Source organism: Eublepharis macularius, chromosome 13, assembly GCF_028583425.1.
Source record: "Eublepharis macularius isolate TG4126 chromosome 13, MPM_Emac_v1.0, whole genome shotgun sequence".
Classification (NCBI taxonomy): Eukaryota; Metazoa; Chordata; class Lepidosauria; order Squamata; family Eublepharidae; genus Eublepharis; species Eublepharis macularius.
Window position 1 is genome coordinate 70,924,168 of NC_072802.1, and position 26,605 is coordinate 70,950,772.

Sequence of the window (26,605 nt, forward strand, 5' to 3'; positions counted from 1 at the left end):
AGACTCGTGTGCCTGCTGAGCCTGACGGGCGACACTCATTCTGCCTCTGATGACCTCTCCAGGGCCAGCTTTGGTAAGGTCCATTGCCCGGGCCTCCTCTCTCACTTGCCCCGCTTGGCCCTCCCCTTCCGGGACGAAGGCTTCCCAGTGCCCCCGGCAGAAGAGCCTGCTGCCGATGCCATGGCGATATTGATCTGCCCCTCCTGGATTTCCTGTCTAGTCTCAGCAGGGAGGTGATTGATTTTCTGCTGTGCTTCCAGGTAGAACATGACATCCCGCAGCTGCTCCTGAACTTCCGTGATCTGCAGGTCCTTCTGCTCGCACGTCTCCTTCAGCCGCTTCTCCTCGTCCTTCAGTTTGTTCTGGAGCAAGATCTGGTTCGCTCGCAAACACTTGTTCATTTCTTGCTCTTCCTTCAGTTCGGTGGTGAGTCTGGACACTTTGTTGCTTAGCTGGCTGCATCTGAAAGGCAGGCGTGGATGACAATGGGGGGGGCGCGGCGGATTAGCTTGGAGCCTGCCCCATCCCCAATGATCCTTAAAGAGGACCCTAGGCACATCTCCACCCAGCAGAACGAAACAAGGACTGGCACCATTTGCTAAAATGTCCTCACGCTTTGGGGGCTAAACTTTAAGCAAGGACGTTCTCAAATGGATTACACTGCGCAGGGTGCATAAGCCTTGAATAGGGGGCGGGGACTGAGAAAACAGCCACACAAAATGTCTTTTTGTGCCCTTGCTGGCTGAACTCAAGGCACAGAAACATCATGAAAAGGATGACTTCGGTGCTAGCTCAGCCATCAGACCACAGGAAGCAGGCAGCAACCTCTGTGGGTTAGTAACAGAGCTAACCAGGGAAGGAGGAAGGTCCTGCTTTGGACGAGGGTCCAAATGTTGCAGTTGTGCAGGAGTCCAGGAAAAGTAAAGAATGTGGTTTGGGGTGGAGAGATCTTTTTTATAAAAAGCAAGTTTCCAACTCTCGGAAATCTCAGTACCAGAGGAGCAGCAGACACGGAAGATTTTGCTCTTCGCAATGCATCAGTGGGGCCCTGCTTGGGATACCATCACAAGTAGACCCCTGAGTGGCATCCACCGGGAGCAGAGTCTTTTCAGTGGCGGCCCCAACTCTGGGGAATTCCATCCCTTGCCTTTCCTCTAGAGACCACCTCTCTCTGCTGTTAGGCGCTGGGCCTCTCATTCAATTGCCCCCCCCCTAACAAAACCAGGGCCACCCAAGCAGACTGGAAACTGGCTGCCTCTGGTGTGCAGGATGAAAGCTCCAAAACCAAGGCTGCCGACAGACAAAGCTGGGGTTTCTACACAGACATGGGGGCCTTCCAAATATTCAGAAAAAAGTCCTTTAAAAGCCTGATGAGGACTAAATATGGGCCTGAAGGAAAGGAGTATAGAGAGTACCGAAATGTCAGTTAAAGGGGGGCTGGGGAAGAAGGTCCTGGAGTGGAAATTTCGAGTTGCCCCCCGCCCCCTGTGCTTCTTCACATGCCCTCCTGCTTGTTATATAAAAACATCCGAAGATAAGAGTGCGTAATTTAATGCAGGCTGCCCAGTAACCTAGGAGACAGGCATGCTACATTACACTGCAAAGTTGGGAAAACGATCCTGGCCGTTTCCACACGTCTTACCTGCCTGCGTCACATCGCGCGAAATCGCACCAGGAAAACGCCGTTATCCAGGAGTTTTGTGCGAAATCGCACAAAACTCCCAGATAACGGCGTCTTCCTGGCGCGATTTCACGCAAGAAGACGGTGTCTTCTGGGTCTCTCTCATGCGATGTTCCACAGGCAGGTAAGATGTGTGGGAATGGCCCCCGTCAGAGGAAGAAGTGGGTTTACTGTAGATGAACTGGCAAAGAAAGAGGGGCAGAGACAGGAGGGAGGAACAGTTAATTTTCTAGAATGAGCGACCCCCGCCACTCTCAGATTCTACTGAGACCAAGCTAGAATTCCTGTGCAGATCGGCCATTCTCTCAGTAGAACCTGGGGTGGCTATCTCACTCCAGCGGGAAAAACCTGTCCTCTTTCATGCTCTTCCTCACACCCTCATCAAATGCAGAGAGTGCTCCACACCACTGAGCTTGAATCTGTTTTCTTGGTTCTGTGCAATGTGATGCAGCAATACATTTGTCGGTCTTACGAGTGCCACAAGACTCTTGGCTGCTATAGTAGAATAAGGAGGTTCTACCTCGGGGTCTGGTGATTTCCACAGCACCGATGACATACCTGTGCACATACTCAGGAAACTAGAAAAACCATGTCAAGATCTCAGGCACGAAATAAGGAGAGGGAATCTGCTGGAATTAAATCAGCATTTAAGGCTAGTTTGGAAAGAATCCACTTTCTAGAGAAAGAACAAGGCAGACATACTTCCGTTCGACCGACTGTTTCTCCTTCAGTAAGTCATTCAGCCTGTGATCCAAAGCATCACATTTCTCGATGGTCTCTTTAAATTTAGTTTTCATGTTGTTAATCTGTTGGAAAACAAAGAGACTGCTCAAGTGTGCCAAAGTCCAAATGCATATTTTCATTACGAGAGTTGAGTTTCCTGGACTAAATCTAGACATGCTTCTGTAGGTGGGGGAGGGTGGTGGACTGCGAACACATATTAAAGGAGGAGGAGGATGGGGGGATGGGGCAGGAGCACCTGGGTTCTGACCGTTTGAGGCTGTAAAGGAAACACATCCACCAGAAGGCAACTGCCAAAGGGCTGCCCCAGCCAGTCCCAGCTGAATAAATGGAAGCTTCCCACCCCCTTGTGCTGAAATAATCAAGAGGGAAGAGCAGTGGCCCACTCCTCAGGCATCACTCGCGAGACTGACTTTCACAGAGCTCAGAAGGGTGCTAGAAAGAGCATGAAATTCTGGTACTGAACTATAAGCCATCAACGGTCACCATGGAGTACGGAAGCAGACGCTACTGCTTTACTCGCTGTATCTCTCCTATGGCAATCAGGCCAAATTTCATTCTGACAGCTCCAATCGGGGCTAAATGGACAGGCTGGTCCACTCTAGCTCAAAGATCTACAACCCATGAGCTGAGACCCTTAGGTGTGTCGCAGAGCCCTTCTTGTTCTACAGCTGCCTTCGGGAAGGACCTGCTGCGTGGAGAGTGAGGGCTCCATGCCACCAGTCTCCCTTTGGAAGCATGCTGAGAAGAACGGCAGATGGCAAGGGGAGGCTGCTCACTGGTGCAGGGCTGGTTTGTTCCTCATTATGAGAGACGCCTCCCAGCGCTCTGCGTGTGTTTCCTGTTCCCAGCACCCTTTGGGTTTCCTGCACATGATCCTGGCCTTGAGACTCATGATGAGGCAATAACTCTGGCTTCCCCCAACCCACTCCTGACACATCGCTCTGATCTCATGACTTCCTGTCACAAGCTTGCAGCTCGTTGATTCCCACGCTTAGTGGCTCCCAGGTCCAGAAAGGCTGAGGTCCACCACCCCATCCTATGTCTCTGCAGGGCAAGCTATCTTTACCTAGCGCTGGCCACCCTGTGAAACGGCTACGATCAGCCAGAACAGGCAACGCCATCCCACTGCATTGAGACTGGACCCCTTGCTGACAGATCCAGGTCATGCACAGCAATTTGTCAAACACTTTTAGAAAAATGACCCATGTATATATTTCTGCATTGGAAATTACACATACAGCCAGCATTCAGCTCCCACCATGGCATGGATCAGGCCTGACGTATACAGCATCAGAAGAGCATTCCTCTGAGAATGTGCAGAGTGCGTATTTGAGAATCTAATAGCAATTTTCCCCAGGCCAGTTCAGCTAGGGATCCTGACGATGTTTTGCCATCTTCTTGGCAGGGGTCCCTGGGTGTGTTTTTGGAATAGGGGGGGGGGGGGAGAGATAATTGTGAATTTCCTGCATCATGCAGAGGGTTGGACTAGATGATCCTGGAGGTCCCTTCCAATCCTATCATTCTATGAATGCAAAGATAATTATGCTTTTGAGGGGCTTACAATACTATACATAAAGCTGTCGAGTATAGGAAGTGCTGTTCAAATAATATACATAAAGCTGCAGGGTATATTCTTTACAGGGGCATTTGTTTCCCCAACAGCAGAGTAACGGTAAGCCCGAGCACAAATGCCTGTCAAACTCACCCCCGTTTTCTTGCCTTTTAACAGTGCTCAGTTGGGAAGTGGGGGGATCACAACCGCATTCTTATAGAGGGTTGCTTTTAGCAGTACTGTTCTAGAATATGCCATTTCCAAAATTAATATTTAACCTTAGGCTTGCTGCTAATAGAAATGAATACAGATAACCTGCCGGCACGTGGAAAGCGTCGTTCCTTTTGAAATTCCTGCCCCGTCAATTAAAAGAAAAAAACCTCTGCATTTGAGGTTTTTGCTACAGTAAGCACTAGAGCCACATGACCGTGCTCTATTGACACACTTTCCAGAGGCACACAAAGCAAACAAAAAAGAGAAATCCAGCTCCACGGTCGAGCAGCACTGCTTCCTCTGCAGAGAAGCCCTGCCTGCGTCCCTCTACCTCGAGAAGGCAGCAGAAGCGGTTCTTGTTCGCTGCCATTCAGCTGAAGCAGCCAGTCGTGGTTTAAAAAGAAAGGGCTGGGTTACTACACTGTGCTGCCCTTGAAAACGACCTGGAGGCGACAACTGGTCCAGCATGTGGCAGCCCAACAACTGCCAGGAGCTAGCTGAGAACGTGACCCGCTTTGAAACAGCTACGTGGGTTGCCAGTCTCTTGCCAAGCTCAATTCAAGGTGCTGGTTATGACCGTATTCCTCACCTTTCCTCATGTTTCAAGGCAGCTTACAGTATTAGGTTAAAAACGTCTACAGTTAAAACCAAAATAAAATAACCCCCAACCCCCCCCCCTTAAAAATGGCTGCCATTCAAACCACCTCAAAAGCCCGGGCAAACAGACAAGCCGTGCAGCGCCCCCTAATGGTCTCCAAGGTGGGACCTCCCAGAGCCAGTTTGGTGTAGTGGTTAAGAGCAGCAGGACTCTAATCTGGAGAGAGACGGGTTTGATTCCCCACTTCTCCGCTTGAAGCCAACTGGGTGACCTTGGGCTAGTCACGGTTCTCTGGAGCTTTCTCAGCCCCACCTACCTCACAGGGTGTTTTGTTGTGGGAATAACCAGGGCTTTTTTTCTGGGAAAAGAGGTGGTGGAACTCAGTGGGTTGCCAGCACAGGGGGCAACTCCTGGCGGGAGGTGGTGCCCCTGGTACCACATGTGCACGCGCAAAGTGTACACATGCTCCCAGGACCGCGCAATGACATCACTTTAGGTCAGCTGGAACAAGGGGAGGAGTTTTTAAAAATTTAAATCGCCCTCAGCAAAAATAGTCACATGGCTGGTGGCCCCGCCCCCTGATCTCCACACAGAGGGGTGTTTAGATCGCCCTCCACGCCATGTGTGGAGGGCGATCTAAACTCTCCTCTGTCTAGAGATCAGGGGGTGGGGCTACCAGCCATGAGACCATTTTCAAGAGGTGCCGGAACTCCGTTCCACCACGTTCTAGCTGAAAAAAAGCCCTGGGGATAACAATGACATACTTTGTAAACCACTCTGAGTAGGCATTAAGTCGTCCTGAAGGGCGGTATATAAATTGAATGCTGCTGTTGTTATTATTGTTGTAAGCCTCTTCAGGGAGCCCATTCCACAGAGCAGAGGCACAATGGAAAAGACCTACGCTCTGGTAGATGGCAGGTGGGCCACCCTAAGAGGTGGGATTGCCAGCAGATGGCTGCCTGAAGACGGTAGTTGGCTCTCAGGGACATATGGAAGGAGACCGTCTTTCAAATATGTGGGCCTCAGGTTGTGAAGGGCATTAACTAGCACCTTGAACTGAGCTTGGAAATAGACTGAGAACAGTGATACAGTTAATGGTTTCTTTAACCGGGCAACAGCCTTATAAACATTAACAACAATGTACAGTATTAACACTTGTGTAGTACCTGAAGCATTCAAAGGATTCACGTTGTCTTTCAAAACTACTATCCAGTAAGTTGTTGTAGACGTGGACGTGGTCTTGGCATTGTAGTTCCTGACGTTTCGCCAGCAGCTGTGACTGGCATCTTCTGAGGTGTAGCACCTCCGTGACACATTGAGCCTGAGATCTCTCTGTCTTTTGGTGCTACACCTCTGAAGATGCCAGCCACAGCTGCTGGCGAAACGTCAGGAACTACAATGCCAAGACCACGGCAATACAGCCCGGAAAACTCACAACCACCATCGTTCTCCGGCCGTGAAAGCCTTTGATAATACTATCCAGTAAGTTGACATTAACATACTCATAGGGCTTCATTGATCAAATCTCTGTTGTCATTGCTGGGTGCTCCATTCACAACCCAACAACTTTCTTATTGAACTTCCGCTGCCTTGCGCTACCTCCCCCACAGCCCCTTATGCATGGAACCCTCCCAGTGCTCAGCAGGTTCTTCTCTGCCCCACTTTTATTTTCTTCTTCTTTATGACATTCTATTGGATTTCTCTTGCTCTTCCTACTCATACACAAATTAGCATACAGGAGAGATTTCAACTTTCTTCTTTATTTTAATCTAACCCAACCATGACAGTTTTCCATCTTTCCTCATCATCCCCTCTCTTTGCACTTAATGTTCTTTTGAAACTGAGCACCAATTCGTGGTGACCTCTTTGATCACAGTCTGGTACCGGGCAGAAATTTTACAGGCATGTATTTTATACGTAATAAGCAACAGTGCTCAGATGGGCTGTGGGTGGGCTGAGAAAGTGACACAACCAAGACTATCTGGCAAGTTGGAGGCAGAGGAGAAATTTGAACCAAGGACTCGGAAGGGGACAGCTCAGCATCTCCCCCTCCTTCCCCCTCATTTTGCAGGTTGGAGAAAAAAAGTTCAACCCTGTTTCTGTGCAATCCTGCATAGAAACAAAAAAAAAAATACTTGCATACCAGCATCAAGCAGCCCAGGATTTTTTAAACTCGTGCGCGTTTTCCATCACCTTCACAGGGGCTCATGCAGAAGAAGCCCTAACTGGCTCCCTGCTTCCATCCCCTTCTTGCTTTGATTTCCTGCACCAGATGGCCTCCTGCCCCCCTACCCAGGACCGACTCAGAGCCAAGCTACAAGTGACGCCTGACACAGGTTGGACACTTGTCAGCTTCCCTCAAGTTTTGATGGGAAATGTAGGCGTCCTGGTCTTGCAGCTTGGCTCTCCATTGAAGTTTACAGAGCAGCAGTCTATGGGAGGGAGAACATGTGGTCGGGAGGGGAGTGCAGGCGTCGAGCTCTCACCGGGTGCCCCCCTTCCTCTCCGCTGGGTGTGTGTGTGTGGGGTTTCTGTAAACTTTAATTAAATAGAGAGCCAAGCTGTAAGACCAGGATGCCTACATTTCCCATCAAAACTTGAGGGAAGCTGACAAGTGTCCAACCTGTGTCAGGCGTCGCTTGTAGCTTGGCTCTGAATCAAGCTCAAGGTTAGACTTGACTAGATTCTTACCCAGTATAACAAATCAGAATTGCTACTTGGACAGCATCCCATAGACTGAAGCAACTGTCTTCAGTCTAACAGAAGCTAACTGAGCTTTCGCAGACCAAACTGGGTCTTCCAGTCGGCCTTACAATAATTCCACTGGTTGCAAGAGAAGACTACTGAAGTCTACAATAAGCATTTCATAAGGACGGCATTTAGGACAGGCCACACCTCCAGCAACAGGGTTCTCTCTCCCCAATGCCACAGGACGCCAGGTGAATTGGGTCAGCCACCAGCAGAGGCGGGACTTTCAGGGACTTCTAACATCTACCTGAGAAAGTCACTCTTGCCATTTTTTTGACCTTGGGCAGCTGGCTCCTTCCCCACTCAGCTCCCAAGAGGAGACCCCAACTGGGCTTCTCAAGGAAGCAGAGGAACTCAGCCCCGAGGGAAACAAAGACGTGGCAGCACCGCAGCTGCCTGAGAAACTCCTGCAAATGGAAACCTCCCGTAGCAGCTGTGGGAGGAAGATGAGCACCGCTGAGAGCAGACAGGATCTTGGTCATCCGGTGCTTGATTTCCTTCTCTCTCTCCCCCACTGTAGATCACCAACTCGATCGACAACTTTTTTGTCCAGAGGAGTTAGTCTGTTGCTGCAAAACAGTAAAGAGTCCAGTAGCACCTTTAAGGCTATCCAACGTTGTTGTAGCATAATGATGCATCTGACGAAGAGAGCTGTGGTTCTCGAAAGCTTATGCTACAATAAAGCTGGTTCGCCTTAAAGGTGCTACGGGACTCTTAACTTTTTCTGTGAATGGGTTTGCTCAGGCAATAAGGAATTCCAGTGTGGGGAGGAGACAAACGCCACCCCTTCTGTCATCCCTCCTCTGACATGCTAAGGCCCGTAACCCTAAGAGGCCTAGCCCTCCTGCTACAGCCCTAAGAGGACCTTGGGGGTGATGTGTCTCATTTTGGGTCCCTCCAGTGTTAGATGATCTGTAGGCCCTGATCTCCTTGCTGCTCCAGATACTGATCAGGACTGGACAAAGTGGTAAAAATAATATGTAATCTGTAAAGGGGCAGGCCCAATCAAATCCTCAACACCCTCCTGGGATCGGCCGTCAGCTCAAACTCTCAAGACCTGGAAGAAAGGAGTGCGCAGTCTGTTTGGAGAGGAGAGCTCCTGCAATCCTCCCCCCAAACCGTTATTTCAGCTCACGTTTAGCCCTGCCTCATCAGCTACAGCGCACACAGAATGAGAGCTGCTGGCACGTTTCCCTTGGACCTCCAGTTATTCCAGGGGTGGAATCGTTAGATTTAAAGTGACCTATCCAGAGGATTTTGACAAAGTAACAAGAAAATGAATGGGCCCAACCTAGGCCAAGGATAGATGCTCTGGGTGTCACAAAGCATCTTTATGCTTGCCTCTCTGGAAGTAACAACTGAGCCAAGAGCCCTGCTAGCAGTCCCTCCTGGAGATGAATCAAGTTGTTGGGAATGAAATGGGAACCGTAAAAACTAACTGATGTATTATGCAGGTATGTATATGTCTGCCAGCTGGGAACACGGTTCAGGTATGTGAGGACTGGGCTCTAGTCCCCACCAAACTGGGGAGCCAGTTTGGTGTAGTGGTTAAGAGCATGGGACTCTAATCTGGAGAGCCGGGTTTGATTCCCCACTCCTCCACGAAGCCAGCTGGGTGACCTTGGGCCAGTCACAGCTCTCTGGAGCTCTCTCAGCCCCACCCACCTCACAGGGTGATTGTTGTGGGGTAATAATAACACTTTGTAAACCACTCTGAGTGGGCATTAAATTGTCCTGAAAGGCGGTATATAAATCGAATGTTATTATTATTATTATTAAGCCATAAGAAATCTGTCAGGCATCCTTGCTGTCACAGATTGACACAACTATTCCTCTCAGATATCTCAGCCCTGAAAGTATTCGCCCTATGGATGCGGATGAATTGCTAGCAAACTCTGGCAAAAAGAAACCAGCCAGTCTTGTGCAAGATCCACGAGGCAGTTGCTCTAATGATCCGGACAGCCTCTGCTAACTATTTCCCCCCGAAAACCTGTTTAACCATTTGCGACATTTTAATGCTGCTTTCCCGGCACTGAATTCAAAGTGATATACAATTCAACATAAAGGTTATGAAGGGGGATCAGCAAGCGCAGGAACCAACCATTATGCAGTTTTTAACATCATGACCAGTGTGAGCCAAATGGCAGCTGGACGCCCCTAAGCTGATGGGGGGGGGTGTATCTCTGTTTTGCCTCTCCCTCCATTCCAGCCAGGTGGAACTCTGGGCAAGGCACTCCCTGGTCAGGTTTTACTCCAAACTATGGTATGCTAGGAAAGAGGTTCACAAACTGGCCAATGCAGCAACCCAGCTGATCCAAATTTAAGCTGTATGCTGTCTGCCTCCAAGGTAACAGCAAGCAGCACGTGGGGACTGGGCAGCATTTCTGGTTGAAGCGCCAGAACATTCTGGTCCCATTTTGGCTACTGCTTCTTTCCTGTTTCCAGGACAGAAAATTATTTGGAGGTCCTGTGGAAACAAAGGAAAGAATAACGATGCCTTCTGTACCCCAGAAGGATTAAAGGATGGGCAGTGAGGAACTTTGATATGGACAGGGGTTTTTTTCCTGGGAAAAGAGATGGTGGAACTCTCAAGAGGGAAATGAGGAAGAAACACATGGGATTCTTTGAAATAATAATAATAACATTCGATTTATATACCGCCCTTCAGACAAAGTATGTCATTGTTATCCCCACAACAAACACCCTGTGAGGTGGGTAGGGCTGAGAGAGCTCCTAGAAGCTGTGACTAGCCCAAGGTCACCCAGCTGGCTTCAAGTGGAGGAGTGGGGAATCAAACCCGGCTCTCCAGATTAGAGTCCCACGCTCTTTAACCACTACACCAAACTGGCTCTAACTACTATATTATTATCCACACACTATTGCCGAGTATTTTAAAGAGGTGCTGGAACTCCATTCCACTGTGTTCCTGCTGAAAAAAAGCCCTGGATATGGATCTTTCAATCCCTACTGGCCTTCTTTCAGACCAAAGGTGGCCAGTGGTACAGAATCTGCTTTGCAAGCAGAGGAGGTCCCAGGTTCCCCTTTGGCATCTCCTGTTAAAAGGATCTCTGACAGGAGAGCTGGGAAAGATGCTGCCTGAGACTGTGGACAGTCACTGTCAGACAATCAATAGCCCTTGGCTTGATGGACCAAGAGTTTTGCCCCAGCATCAGGCAGCAGGGAACTGCGCTGCTCTTTGGCTTAAGCCGAACCCTTCCCTCCTCTGCCTTAGCACAACATGGCTCCAATCTGCCATCTTGAAACCTGAATGATGCATCACCAACCCCGTAACGGATCCAGCTCACCTCTTCAGCGGTATCTTTCTCTATCCGGACAATCTTGTTCTCCCAGTAGATGCGCTGGGATTCCAGTTGACTTGTTAGCAAATACGAGTACTGCATCCCATGGAAAAATGAAACAAAACAAAACAGTCACCTAGTCCTTTGAAGTCCTCAGGTTCTAGCTAACAAAGACAAACCACTGCAGGGAGAACCCTTCCACCACCTGCGATCGGATTCGAGTCAGGAAGAGACCTAGAATTCTCTACCAAGATCCAAGGATCCCAACGATGCTAATGAAAGAGAGGAAAAACGTATTTCCTCAGTGGTTTGGGTCACTTTCAATCACACCACATTTCCTCAGAGAGGGGCCCCAGCGCAGGAGGAGAAAATACCTCCTTTCCATGTGTCAGGTCCCAGGTTCAATCTGTGCCGCCTCCAGTTAAAAGGATCAGGCAACACAGAAGACCACAGCCACAGGACCTGGAGAGCCACGGCCAATCAGAGGGGACAGACTGACCTTCGTACACCAAGGTCTGACTTGGTTTATAGCAGCTTCACCTGACCGTGAGCCGCACACGGCTGCCAGGACCAGGGCATGGGTGGTCACAGTTATGGGTAATAACAACAGAAGGTTGGAAGCCCCAGAGCAGGTTGGAGCTCTTCAGAACAGCCTGCTGACTGAGACCCAGGTTCCTTCTCCTGTTTCACAGACCGACCAACCAAAGTCCCTGGAGGGCACCCAAAGCAGGGCCGCCCCCATTGTTGCCTCCGCACCCCCCCCCCCCTCGGTATTCACGCCTTCTGAACATGGAGGTTGTCTTTAGCCCTCATGGCCAACCGCCATTGCTGGACCACTCCTCCTAATCCTCTTTAATGCCACCCGAGCGAGTGGCCCTCAAGACATCTTGTGGCAGCAAGACCCACAGGTTAATTATGCATTGTGTGAAGCAGTAATTCCTTTTGTCTGCCTTTAATCTGCTGCTTATTGAAGAACAGGGAGCTACACCGAGTACACTGTACAGTTATCCTATTGGAACCCTCTCAGTTCACTGACTGGAGCTCATTCCAAATAGGATGCACATAAGCTCCTATCCCCCCCCCACCCCCCCGCCAATATATCTCTGCACTTTGACTTCGGTGAGAATCACTCCCGACTAGTGGCACGAAAACATTGGAAACTTAACAGGGTTGCTGTTAATTGAGCTGGGGGAAATGACAATGGCGGTGGAGGGAACCAGCCCGGATTGGAAACAGCAGCTCCTTACCTCTAGCTGCAAGGCATCAATCTTCTCCTCTTGACACACGTCTCCCTCACACTCATACTGGACTAGCTTCCCATCTGTCTTACTTGCAACAAGGCGATGGACATAATTATCTAGAGAGACAGAGAGTTGCAACAGACAGCAGGTAGTTTCATGCAAGTTTTCCCTGAGATTCAGAAGTGACCTGCAACCTGGCCTGCCCTTTGTGAGGGGAGACACATGCCCACACCCTGTTGAGCTCACCTGTCCTGAGCTCCTCCCAGTCTCTCCCTAAAGATGTCAGGACCTAAAGGATGGAACTGTCCCTGTTGCCAAGCCCCTGGCAGGATGTGTCAACCCGACCCCTCCTCTTGCATCTCACTTCTGCTGCAGGGCTCCTGCTCTGGGGCTCCCAGACTTACACAGCAGAGCACAAACAGCAGTGAGACCGCTGTACGCGAGAATCCTGGCAGGACTCACGGACACTTCTTGTACACATAAGTGGCACAGCCGTCCGACATGAATCTACAGTCAGCCTCCCATTTGAAAAATGTATGCTACCTTATTGGGCTTGTGCTTGGGGTAGAAAAGAAATGACAGAGAAAAGGAAACATCTGTGCCTGGAACAGCTCCTAGAGGGCAGGAGGGCATCCTCCTCCTTCAGGAAAAGATGGCCGTGCACTTCAGATGCTTCTCACATGCTCTGGAGCTCAGTTTTGGCCAAGATGACAGACCCAGCTGCTTCAGGAAAAAGCGGTACCTCCAGCATAGTCCCAGACTCTGTGATTGGTTAGCTGCATGGCATAGGTGTGCTGCGTCTCCTCAAAATGCTTGTAAGCGTGCCGACTCACGTAGCGTCCACATCCGATGTGCCCACATATTAGACAGATCCAGAGGTTCTGCATGACAAAAGGGTTAACAGATTTGCTGCACACAAAAAGGCAAGAAGGGGGGCGTGAAGACTGCACAGGCGCAGCTGCTAGTTCAGTGCAGAAAATTAAACCGAAGTCCTGCAGTAGAAAAGAACAAGAGTCCAGTGGCACCTATAAGACTAACAAAATTTGGGTAGGGTATGCGCTTCTGTGAGTCACTGCTCACTTCTTCAGATACAGAAAAGAGCAAGAGTCCAGTAGCACCTATAAGACTAACAACATTTGTGGTAGGGTATGAGCTTTCGAGAGTCACAGCTCCCTTCTTCAGAAGTCCAGCTGCAACTCACAGACTAACACTGATCGGAATGTGAGCTGTAATGAACCACAGCTCTCCTCCTCAGATAAGCTGCCTCATCTGACTTGTGCCAAGGATGTGCCAAGGTGCAGCAATGCATAGAGCCTCCAGGGCTAAGAATCCCACGACTGCTGGGGATTAAGATACGCACACCTCTAAGAAGAGTGAATGTGCCAGCCCCTCCCTCCTCAAGTTCCCCTCTCCATGCCATCGCAAAGAACATTCAGGGATTGTCAGACTGAAGTGATTGGCTCATCTGAGCACAATCCCCATCGCAAAGTAAAACCCCTTCCAGTGACGCAGCCACAAAGACAGCGGTCGGATCCAATTAAATACCTCTCACCCCACAGCCGTCTACTCACTTCTTGAACTCCACACTCAAAGCACTTGTTCTCCTCCACAGGCTCTGGTGTTTGGCAATACCTGCACACAGGACACCTGTAAGAGTCAGGGAAGAGCAGCCGTCACAATTCAAGCCAAAGACAAGAGGACTGACAGCAGAAATATGGAACATGATTAAAAAAGAGGTTAGACATGTCTGATCCGGGGTGGCCAGCAAATCCCCCCCCCCACACACACACATCCAGTACACTATTCAGCTGTGGGCTGTCATGTAACCCCCTGGTTTCATTTCCCCAAAATTTTCAGCCCTTGAGGAGATCATTCCAAAACACTGCTTTGCGTTCAGCTGGTCTCCCCAAATGTCACACTTCCAAAAATTAGTTGTGATGAACTTTTCTGGACCAGAGCTTGAAAGCAAAGAACTCACCAGCAAAATCCTTCTCCTTGATCTTTGCCTCGCCCTGATTTACCCCTTGATCAGTTGCTATCCCAAGGTCTGAATCCTATACACTGACCCTGCAGTTCTTAGGCATGAGCACAAGTATGAATGTTGGGCGCACACTCGTCCCCATCCAGTGAGATAGTAGAAGATAAATTTCAATTCTGTGTATCTGAGGATACTCTTTCAACCTGATTTCCCATCCACCCACTCCCACCCCATGAGAGGGGCTGATTGGGTGGCTAGGGAGACAGTGGATCCAGATACGGCACCATCCAGTTCACTTGTTAGGGAAGGGGAAAAAATCTGTACCCTAAATTCATACCAGGCTGAAAGTTTGCCCCAGAACTTGACAACTAAACAGACTTCAAGTAAGGGGCCGTGGTTCTAAGACTACAGCCTCAAAAGTTTAGGGGGGCTACTTCAAAGAGAGATAAGCAATTGTAAGAATTTTTTTTTTACTACAGTCCGCAAGCCATATAGAAGCAGGAAAAGGACAGATTTATATGAATAACAATAATGTCATTTCCACACATCATCAATCTAGTACAACTGACAAAGTAAAGACCATTTTTTGAATGTTATGCGTAAGACACCATCTTTGCCCATATTTCACTGTAGAGTATAGAAACTTGGTTACAGATACAGTAGTTATTTGGTCAACCCCTCCAGTAAAATTCTGAGAGTCTGCTGTTCAGAAAACAGTTTATCATCAGCCAACAAAGATTCTAATAAAGAAAGAAAGCTACCCAAAAGATGGATTGACCGCCATCTCTGATCTTCTAGTGCCATGTAATAACAACAACATTTGATTTATATACCGCCCTTCAGGATGACTTAACGCCCACTCAGAGCGGTTTACAAAGTACGTCATTATTATCCCCACAACAAAACACCCTGTGAGGTGAGTGGGGCTGAGAGAGATCTGAGAAAGCTGTGAGTGACCCAAAGTCACCCCGCTGGCTTCAAGTGGAGGAGCGGGGAATCAAACCTGGCTCTCCGGATTAGAGTCCTGCCACTCTTAACCACAACACCAAACTGTAATTACAGGGAGGGGATGTTCTGGGATACACTTGGAGCTACAAGTAAGTTCAATGGGCCTGGCCAGCAGCCCTGCAAGCAGAGAAAACGTCCACAGATCCTTTGCAACACTCAAGGAGCCCTTGAGACATGGTGGTTCCTCAGCAGGCAAAACGATACAAAAGCGTTCTGTGAGAGTACCATAACGTGGTAGGGTTCAGATTTGCTGTGAAACTAAAGAATGGCTCAACATGTTAAGCAAAAATCAGGAATGTAAAATATGCAGCAGAGAAATGCAGCGATTGGCCTGCTTGGGAGTTCTGAAGGATGTAGCAAAAACCCATCTTATCAACAACTACGGGAACAACTATGAAAGGCCAAACTCTGAGGACAGGGCTAAGAGAACTGGCTTGGAATGCAAGGATCCCAAAATACAGATGCAAGAGCATTTTGTGCAAATCATCTTGGGGATGATGGACATGAAAAATGGTGCAAATCACTTCCTAAGCGAATGGCCCTCAAAGTTTGTGGCAGACTTCCCAAAGAGGCGGGTTATCTTTAGGGAAAGAAAACTAGTCCCCAATGATGACTTTGATTAGGCTAAAAAAATGCCAGCCCAAGAGTTCAGCACCGTCCTGTTTTAAATGTGTTGTTTTTAATTAACATGAATTTTTAATTGTATTTTAATGTTGTTATCCGCCCTGAGCCCGCTCGCAGGGAGGGCGGAATACAAATTTGAAATAAAATAAATAGTCAAAAGCATGCTTTCCCTTCTGCTGATTACCAATTCACAATGGCATAGTGTCATCTCTTGAAATGGGAGAAAGGAAATGTTCTGATTTGTCAGAAAGCTGAGGTTCAATGCAGCACCCCTTCATTTTCCAGTGGTCCATTTCATTTCTAGGCCAAGGACATGAACCAGAGTAAGCCAGGCAAATAATTTTTTATATACAACCTTTGAGGCAGATTGACACATATGAGATGGCAAAGGCTGTGTGAACTGGCCACTGCGAGCCAATCGTTACAAGGAAATCGCTTTCTTAAGTGAGTGTTAACAGAGGTACAAGGGCCTCCAAACCACTGCAAACGGCCCCCCTTCTGAGAACTCTGCCCCGTTAGATCCGCACATGCCCCAAACACACGTTGCTGCATAGTACAGAGCAAAGAAAATAGCTCACGTGGTGTCCTCCCACCGCTGCAGGCACTGGCTGTGGAAACTGTGGTTGCAAACTGTGGTGAGAATCCCATTGACAGACTCATCCATCCTCTCCAGACAGACAGTACACTTGGGCAGCTCCGTCAGGTCCATGACTGGAAGGCTGGCTCCCTTCGGAGGAAGAAGGCCACATCTTTGTCAGTGCCTGGACCGCTCAACGACACAGGCCACTCGGCATCTCTTAACATATGCAACAGGCTTTACAATCGGTTATCTGTCCTTTTAACAGGCTGCTGCAGATGACTCTAACCACATCACCCTTTGCATGGATGCCAAAGGACAGTTGTCTTCCTCCTTTGCAACAGACAGACCTGGGAAAGGACAACTAGCTGACCATGGCCTAAGCCTATTAAATGCATAAAAGATATCTGGGATGAAGGAAAGAGAAGGAAGATCTTCCTGTAGCAAAAATGAACAGTTAAAGAAAAGACTGCAAAGCGTGCAGGATGGAAACAGTACACCATCTGCATGTTTAGGTTTTCCAACGGTCCTCCTACTTGGGATCTCTTTCCCTAAGAAACTACCTGCCATGAAGCCTTCTCATCCATGCCAACCCAAAGAATCCTCTGAGCCTCTACTCCACCTCTGATGCCCTACTGCCCACCCCTCCACCTCCCCCATGCTGTTCTGTGCCTCTTCGTTGCCACTTTTAATAATAAAATTTAAACAGCCCCTCTGCTCTCTCTCACGCGATTTTGTTCTTCTTTCAGCAATGGTGACGGTATCAGAAAGGGACACCCAGGTTTTGTAAAAGGGATCAAGAGAGCAGGAAACCACAGAGGGTGACCAGTTTCTGGGAGATTAAGGAAGAGCCATTCTAGAGGGGACAGAAGGGAAGCAGGAGAACTAGTCAGTGGGGATGAGATTGAGAGAGACTGGGCAGGGGTGCCATGAGGCTAGAAACAAACACCGAAAGGTTAAGGAACAGGGAAGAGGGCCAGAGGGGAGGGGGTAGCCAAGTCTCCAATGGGCACTGATCTTCAACAGCTCCCTCAGGCAGATGCTCATGTGCTGAGAACAACCAGCCCAAGATCACTCGATCAGTTCAAGGCAAGGAGAAGAATTCAAATTCAGGTTATTGGCTTGAATTATTTGGTTTCACGAGCTTTAGAATCTGCAAGGAACAGCGGGCAGCACTTACAGATGGCCTGTGAAGTTTGTACACATCCTACCAGGAAGGTGAAGGGGAGGGTTCCTAGCTGCCCAAAAGCATTTGCAAAGATCCAAACAAACTACTTACATCTTCCGACTTGAAGACTTCAGCCCTCTCCACGTAGACCAGCTGGCAAACATCTTCTTCTATGGAGTTGAATTGCCGACCATTGCATGTCATGTAAAAGCTATCGGCATCTGCCTGGGGGAAGGGGGAGAGGCAAAGGCAAAAGGCTGAACAGACTGGATGTTAAGCAGAACAAGGCGAAGAGCTGGATGGGGGCATCCCCAAGCATCTACCAGCATTAGTATGAAAAGCAAAGAGCGTTTCTAAGGCCAGTGGCACCCCACATATACGGCAGACCAATCCATATCCCAACTCCCCTGGCCGTGGTCTGCCACCCAAGGGGCAAGGAAGCCCCACAGCAGCTGCAGAGGCACCAGTAAGCACAGAAAGGCAGGAAGGCTGGGCTGACTCATCACAGCCCAGAGGCGGCCAAAAAAACTGAGATGCAAACCAAGAAGCCCCTGATTCAAACCTCACACCTGAAAGAATCTCTCTAGACACCTTCCTTGTTTAAGCCACTCACAGCCTCAGGATTCCCCACCAGCAATGTGGGGATAATAATACAGGCCTGCCTTAGAAGGCTGGTGAGTGGATTACTGAGATAACATACATAAGATAATGCTCTGAATACTGAAAGCATCACCTAAATCCTAAGTGCTGCGACTATGACCGAGCAGAGGCTCCGTGGTCTGTTTCTTGAAGTCTGTAATCTTTCCTCTCTACAATGGCTTTAGCAGATTTTAGGTAACGATGGTCAACAAGCATCACTGGAAAAAAGCAGGCCCACCCTTGCAATTTATAGCTAGATGACAGCTGTGGGTTTATCCTCAAGGTGCTCTCAGTTTTGTCAGGGTTATAAGCAAGGCCCAGCAGGCCTGGTCAGCAGCACTCCACACGCATTGAACATAAGCCATGCGGCAGTCTTCTGTTCCCAGAAATCCCGGATGCATACAAGAGCTCCTCAGCAAACAGGTCTGTGTGGAAGGTACAAATGTCTGAAGCTCATGACACCAAGGAGAATGCCAAAGTCTATTTGCACCCTGTGATATCCATTAATGATCTACATTGGGTGTTCTGAAAATGGCCCCGCCAGCAGAAGAAGTAAGATCTCAACAGTCGTTCCCCCCCCCCCCCCCCCCGCCAAACACACACAATGTTCTTTTGGGAAATCTGACAACCGCAACTGAACGCAAGTTTTGGAATCTGAGCAGGCACACTGATGCATACCGCTGAGAAATCAAAATGCTTTATTTATCTTTTTAAAAGATCCAAATGGCAGCCCTCTCTGTGTGCGCACTCAGACTTTCGTGGCTAAAAGAAAGTTGCAAATCCAAAGTTAAAAACTGAATCACAAAAATGACATTAAACCAGATTTAAAAGATGCAACAAATTTCTAGGCGTAACAAGATTAGAGCGAGCTTTGAATTTTTAGGCCTCGAATCTTCCAGGTATGGATACCACCACTGTACCCCCCTACAGCTTACACCTCTAGATTCTTGCACGTCCACAACCACTGTGCACATCCTTGAAAGGAGAATTTAACTTTTTAAATTTTAGTCTCCAGACCCAAGGCACACTTTGCTCTGCAAGTCTTATCAGCTGATATGTATTTTCCTCCAGCCTGCCTGACTCCCTGCTTTCAAATCAACGCACAAAGTAAATCATACAGATGATGGGAAAACTGCTTGTGCTGCAGCTGGTAATTAAGGGCCATTTAGAGCAAGAAGCGAAGCCGCTTCCATCAGCAATTGGAGACAAGGCCCTGAATGTCTCTAGGGAAGAAGCATTTGGCAAAGGAAGCAGCCTTTCGACACAGAGGCAGCTGGCAACCATTTATATGTTGCATACCCGGGGAGAGGACTCCTGCCTAACTTCCTCCACCAAGAAGTGAACCTTTTTATTTGTATCTCGCCCTGTCTCCAAGGTCTTCAGTAGCAACAATGGTGCTCTGTCTACCTTTCTTCCTCCCCAACCACTCTATAAGGTAGACTAGGCTGAGCAAAAGTGGTTTGCTCTGTTGTAGGTATCCCAGCGCACGCACGCACCAGCTGATTTCAGGGTGGCAAACATACCTCTCACCCATACTGTGCCCCTAGAAGAGTAGGAAGAGAAAGCACAGAAGGCTCAAGGTCTGTGAGCTTTGGGGCAGTGGAAGGATTCAAATCTGGGTTTTCCTAGTCCAAGTCAAATCTGCTGCCATATGTTTTTCAAAACCTGCTGCTGTATTGCTTGTTGTGTGGGTTCTTTTTTAAATATTTAAGATGTTTTATTGGTTTTAAAGATATTGTATTTTATATTACTGTATTAATTGGAATCTGCCCTGAGCCTGCTGGTGCGGGAAGGGCAGGATACAAATCAAATCAAATCAAATCAATAAATAAAATACCTTCACCATTTCACTATCTGAGAGCCATTTCACAGAAGGAACCTCTAGACAGCAAAAGCCAGCACACTGTTACAGGAGCTGATGTAGTCTTAGACCTCCATGGCTTTAGACAGCATTCAGGGGTGTTCACACTAGGGGTTCTGTCACTAATATACTGCTGGATGAGCACTGATTGAGCATTCTTTTCAAAAGCCTAAGGAGCATTCCTAGCGAAAACTTCTCCTTTCAGGCAGCACTCAATCTCTCTAAATTTTTACCTGTGTACTAAACTTGATCAGTACCATGTACTGGTTTGGTGTTGAGTCTCGGATGATTTTCATGTGTTCAATGACTTCATAAAAAGACGCCACAAACTTCATGAGATCATGGCTGGTCATTGTGGCAGGAACTGTGAGAATACACAGCATGGCACTGCGCCGCACGTCTTCTTTTAAGGAGGTCATCTTGCTGCACAGACAAAGTTAGAGGAATCAGTTAAGTTCTGCAACACTTGACAGTCTCAACCCAATGCCAACCATAACAGAGTAGATGTTTATTACTCTGGACTGCTATTGACAGAATTAGTGACGCTGGATGAAACTCCCAGAACTCTTTAGCTTTCAGTACATGTGAATTTTGACCCTCGCAAGCTCCCACTACCAATGCATCCCTATAAAAAACTGCAACAGATCAGAGCCAAGAGTAGGATTTCACATACTGTCATTGTCAATGAACCAGGCCTTGTACATCATATAATGCAGTCTAAACAACTGCACATAACAAATTGGTACATAAGTATCTCTTTAGAGATACTGAAGCGAGAAAAGTTGCAATTTGACCAAAGCCAACAGTCATGAATAAAACACTGCCTTCAGTATTTTCTTTTTAATTCCCTAGAATTTCAAAAAACCACAACCAACATCACCTTTAGCATATGACCACATGAGACACTCCATGAATGGAGGTACTCAGTTTTTACAGAAAATACATGTACTACTGGGAGCTCCATTCACAGAGCGTCAAGCATCTTGTGTAGACTGAGCCATAAAAGTAAAAAAAAAAAAAAAAGCATCAAGTCTCAGGTTTGGTTGAGAGGCAACGGCAACTGACCGTTCATCACTTCGTGAACAGGACTAGGGAATCCTCAAGCTGGCACATCCCCCTCAGGTGGGACAAGAGTTACACCCAAAGCTTGCCCTTACTTCTCAATGGACAAACTTTGATCCGCACCTTCTCAGTAAACCAGGATTCCAAACAGGGAACAAATTGTGTTTTGGAATCCTGATAAGGTGCAAATCACTATTTGCTTGTTGGGATGTAACGTCAGGCTGTGATTTGGCACAAACTTGGAAAGCCTGTCACTGTTGGTGATAAGAGGGAATGAATGAGCCCAAAAAAACCCTTCATGCGGCAGCAAACCATGACAACCGTGACATCCGAAGCAGGCCACACGTTCAAACACGACACTGCAATCTAGTGCCGGACAAGACACCATTAAACCTCTAAAGTAGCAACTTTCAAACTGCATTCTAAGGAACCTTTTCACCGTTTCCTCAAGAAGAGTACCAGTAACGGTGGTGAAGATTCCCTGAAATAGGCTGCACCTTATTACCTAGCTATGTGCAAGCATTCTCAGTTCATGAAGCGCACAACTGCTGGCTTTGCATTCATGACCCAGAAGCCTCTGCAAAATATAGGGGTCTCCAAGTAGGCCTAATAAGATCAATCGACTCAGAAAGGACTCCCTGAAGGAAGAAAGCTTAAACTCCCTGCTCTGGAATAACAGCATAAGCCTTTGCTATTAAATACCATAGCTGTTGCATGCAGTTATAATAAAGATTTAGGAGTGGTAACATATCCACACAAACAAAGTCAACCATCCCATCTTCCTCCCAAGACATCCTGGTGTTGAATTCAAGGTTTCCTTCCATGAGCAGGAAAATTCCTTTGGAGCCAAACCCTGGAGAACACATTTCCAGGGGACGGGAGATTAATGATCACCACACAGGACTTTGCAGCCTTGCCTTGTGCCCCTCAAACTATACCAGATGAGGCGCGTTTTCTTACTTTGTCTTGTAGAGGTGCATAATACCATGAACTATTTCAACAGATGGATTCCCGCTAAAAAAGGAAATCTGATCCGGAAGCTGCTTTGAGGGAGAATCAGGCACCAACCCCACGCTTTGGCCGTCGTGTTTATTTCGGTCCTCCGGAGATGACGCCTCAGAAGCTTTCCCTTCTTCCATCGCTGCTTTCATCTCATCTTTCCATAAAATCAAGAAAATCCCAGGTTAGAAATTTCTTGCAGGAAAATCTTGCTGTGCCTCTAATGCGTTATTTTCAAAAAATCTAAAAGAAATCTTATAAAAAAAAAACAGGCCCTTTAGAAGCTGGTGAGCTCAACACTTCTGTGATGTGGCTCATACCAGAATCAAGTCTGGGCTTCTTTGTTATAAAACAGCCTGGTGCCCCAGTCTACTTAGTCACAGAACCACAGCTAAAAAGGACCAAGAAGCCATCTAGCCTTACAGGAGCATATTAGGCCAAACAGTGCTGAATGATTAAAGAAGCGCTTGTAAAAGGTAAAACATCACAAAACAGTGAGTAAACTTGAAAAAGGTTACTCTGCTATTGCTATGGACTCTCCCCTCCCACCACCAGACCATCACAACGATGGTGGTTGTGGGTTTTCCGGGCTGTATTGCCGTGGTCTTGGCATTGTAGTTCCTGACGTTTCGCCAGCAGCTGTGGCTGGCGTCTTCAGAGGTGTAGCACCAAAAGACAGAGATCTCTCAGTGTCACAGAGATCTCTCAGTGTCACTGGGACACTGAGAGATCTCTGTCTTTTGGTGCTACACCTCTGAAGACGCCAGCCACAGCTGCTGGCGAAACGTCAGGAACTACAATGCCAAGACCACGGCAATACAGCCCGGAAAACCCACAACCACCATCGTTCTCCGGCCGTGAAAGCCTTCGACAACACATCATCACAACGATCCTGCACAGTGTCTACTTTTGCCATAGCAACTCCATTTGGACCACGGTTTTAAAAAGTGTCCCGTGCTAAAACTCTGCCTGAAGAGCCAACCAAAGTCTTGGGGAGTGTTTCTGGTGTATCTTTCAAGAAAGCACTGGACCAACTATGCAGCCAGGAGATTATATTCTTTTTCATCCATCCGTGCTCGGGCCGCAGAATCAAGAAACGGAGGTCAGCTCTGCCTTTGAAAAACCTTGCAAGTGAGCCCATTACAGTTTGCAACAAGTGCACAAAATACAGTACCAGTCTGCTTCCCCAATAACAACAATCTGTGCCATTAGGGTGCAACGATGACCTAATGGAAAAGAAACTCGATCTCTTCCATCTGATGGAAGCATCCTTTCTTGATCCCCCCAGAGACAACTCTTACTTGGCAGGCAGCCAGGCAGGTGGCTTTTTACAAGGCAGCTTTCAGTGACCCATCTGTCATAGAGAGAGAGAGTCTGCATCACAGGCACACTGTTGCCTCTGGCTTAATTGTTCTTCCCCACCTACACTTTTCTAAATTCACCATAATCGCACTTCTTGCATGCGTGTTCACTGTAGGAGCCCAGAGGGGCATTTCCAAAGTACCTGAGTTTGGCTTTAAAGTCTCAATGATCATATCTGTCATCTCCCTGCGGCCGATGTGTTGGTGAATTATGGCTGCTTTCTCCACCGGCGCCTTCCCTTCCAAACAGGCTGTGGCTGCAGCTAGTGACGTCTCCTGGATTTCCTCATTAGACATGTCAGTGGCTAAGAAAAAAACAGTGATTCATTTCATCATAACCACTGCCCAACAGCCACAACAGAACAAAACAACTTCACTCAAACAAGACCCAAGAAACCTGTATTAGAGCTGCACTTGGCTATTAATTCACGAAGTCTCATTAAGATTTCCTTCCTCTCTGTCAAATCACTTATTGTTTGAGCTACAACACATCCCTGATCTAGCTTAGCTAACCTCAAGTTCATATTACTTATTAGATGCCAAACATGACAGGAAGCAGCATTTACACATAAACAGTAATTGCAACATGGATATTCAGGATTTCCCTAAGGGACAGAACCTAATAAATTGGCCTGTTGCTAGAGGGCTCTCTTTTCTCTTATGCAGTCTTTCCATGATGTGCCTCCATCAATATACAGGGCAAAGTAAAATTCTGCTTGTTTAAATGGATAAGCCCACAGCATTGTGGCTAAATGGAGCCTCCATCTTCAGAGCCACTACACCCCTGGATACCAGTTGCAGGGTGCTGGAGAAAGACTGCTACCTTCTCCCCTTGTTTGTGGACTTGCTGAGGCATTGGGGTGGCAACTGCTAGAAAAAAGGATGCCAGTGCAGGTAGGCCAGTGCTGTGATCCAGCAGGGCCCTGCTTATGTTTTTCTGGGGGCCTTTTTTTCAGCGGAGTGATGCTCATTATGACAAAGCTCTGGTTAAAGGGCATTCTGGAAATTCTAGACCACATTAGTAATCATTTATTTTATTTATTTACTTTATTTATAGTCTACTTTTCTCACTGAACCTCAAGGCAGTGTAAGTCAATACAATCAACAGGATGTGACACCTAATAACTAGCATAATTAGGCGAGGCAGAAGCCACACGTGTAGAGGGCAGGGCAATTGAAATATTCCAGGGTTTTAAAATCAGTTCTCTTAACAGACTCCGCCCACTTTCTTTCTTGTACTCCTACCTGCAAAGAATCTTAACACAGGCACCTTTCCAATTGCTCTGCCTCAGCGGCAGCCCCCAGCCCCTTATACTTTTATATCAGGTAGAGAGTTCAGCTCTCATGTGTGCAAAAGCAGCAGCATTTTTTTTTAAGCCATTCAAAATTCTATAGCACATAACCATTTTAAAAGGGAAACTTAAATTACAAATGAGATAGGGACTTGCCTTGAAGCAGCACTTAACTTAGAAACTTATTGAGAGAGATCAGTCCCTTACAATAAGAAGCCTAAAACACACTTGTTATTCCATGCATATTTTGCTATTGCAAAGTAAAGTTTCCAGAGATCTATGTTAATACGTTGTAGGAAAATCCACCACCTTAAAAAGTTATTGTTGCAGTGACAGTATATTTGTATATTTAAGAGAGGCTTGCAACTAAGTTTATGAGGCTTACAACTAAAGTAAAAATATTACTAGCCCATCACATACACCTATCTCAGTAAATTGCAGTATATACACTGACTACCAGAGTGAAAGAGAACCAACTCTATCTCAGTTTACAGTTTTTTGGGTTCCTTGGCAGAAATTATTTGTCACAAGCTATAAAACCAGGAGCTATCAGGAAGCCTGCTATAAAGAACTGCCACACTCTTGATTAGCAAGATAAACTTATTTATTTTAAGTTCTAATACTGCCCTATTTACTTGCTGCTAATAGGTTTATATGCTGCTAATATAATTATTACTTATATTATTCTCCCGTTTGCAGATAAGTTGTAATTTTCTGCAGAAAAAATCAGCACAAAGACACCCACAGCATGAGGTAGTCTACAAACTGTGAAAGGAAATGCAGGCATTGGAAACCCCAACCTCTATGATTCTGTAAGTAAATGAGCAGGTCAATTTCCAATCTCCCTGTTTGCCCTTCCCCTACAATTGACTCTCAATGTCACTAGCCTTTTTTTTGTTAGTAATTTACAAAGCTTTTTTAAACAAACCTAGAAAGTTCCCCAAGTTATGCAGACACGCAAACCATGCCAGTGTGTGGCCTAGTTTTGTTGCTTTCACAATTGGCATAAACCCAGACCCCTTGACTATTAAAATACAATAGTAAGATAAAAATCCTGTTTAACCTTTAACATATTTATTCTCATATAACTTTCCATAAGCTAGACCCCATGTCACCAGATATGATAATTCTGTTAAATCAGTTAGCATTTAAAGCATGCACTTTTAGTTATTTAGTGCATAGCAGACTAACACGACTATTCCTTTAGAAGCAGGAGAAAAGAGCAACAGTCCAATAGCACCTAGAAGACTAACAAAATTAGTTCTCCCCCTTCCCCTCTGAAGAAGCGAGCTGTGACTCAGGAAAGCTCATACCCTCCCACAACCTCTGTTAGTCTTATAGGTGCTCCTGGACTCTTGTTCTTTTCTACTGCAACAGACAGACTAAGACCGCTACCCATCTTGATCTGCCCCTTCAGCAGCAATATTACCAGTCACCTCCCCTTCTAAAAAGAAGGATCCATTCGACCATAACGGGGAGGCTTTGCCTCCTCTACGGATTTCTCTAGCCCCTTAAAAGGCAGTGGCCGTCACCACACCCCGTGGCAGGGAGTTCCACAAGCTAACCACATTCCGCGAGAAGGGGTTAGCCCTAAACTCCCAGCGCTGCCATTTCACCCTCCCCTACAGAGCCCCCCGTCTCCTTCCCCACTGCTGCCTCACCGGCCGCACAATAAGGGAAGCCGCCCGGCACGGGCGAAGTCTCGGCCAGCTCCAAGCGAAGGACCACCAGGGACACACTCATAGGGCCCGCCCTGAGGGGACTGCCGGGCCTGCGGGGCCCGACCCGGCGAGAGAAAAGGGGTGAAAGAAAACCGGTCCTGCCGACGCCGCTTCAGATTATGAGCCACTTCCGCCTCCTTGCCCTCTGACCCCTGACCTCTTAGCGTCTGGAGACCGCGCTTGCGCAGACCTCCCTTGGTCACGCAACGCCTGATAGGGTGGTCAGCTGACCAGCGCGC

The 26,605-nt window shown here is 47.5% G+C and overlaps 1 protein-coding gene across 2 annotated transcripts; it reads right to left on the reverse strand.

Moving 5' to 3' along the window:
* On the reverse strand, nucleotides 1-26,509 carry BRAP (BRCA1 associated protein). 2 transcript variants are annotated; one of them, XM_054996694.1, is made up of 12 exons: nucleotides 26,316-26,509; nucleotides 23,497-23,658; nucleotides 21,954-22,149; nucleotides 20,165-20,354; nucleotides 17,543-17,656; nucleotides 16,265-16,413; nucleotides 13,648-13,723; nucleotides 12,819-12,957; nucleotides 12,083-12,192; nucleotides 10,842-10,931; nucleotides 2,384-2,487; nucleotides 1-462 (listed from the first exon to the last, which is right to left on the reverse strand). In XM_054996694.1, exons 1-12 carry the CDS (start codon nucleotides 26,386-26,388, stop codon nucleotides 102-104), a joined length of 1,764 nt encoding a protein of 587 aa, XP_054852669.1. In that variant the 5' UTR covers nucleotides 26,389-26,509; the 3' UTR covers nucleotides 1-101. The 2 variants fall into 2 exon arrangements, with proteins under 2 accessions (XP_054852669.1, XP_054852668.1); XM_054996693.1 differs by having other exon boundaries at nucleotides 26,307-26,509.
* Between the last annotated feature and the right edge of the window lie 96 nt (nucleotides 26,510-26,605).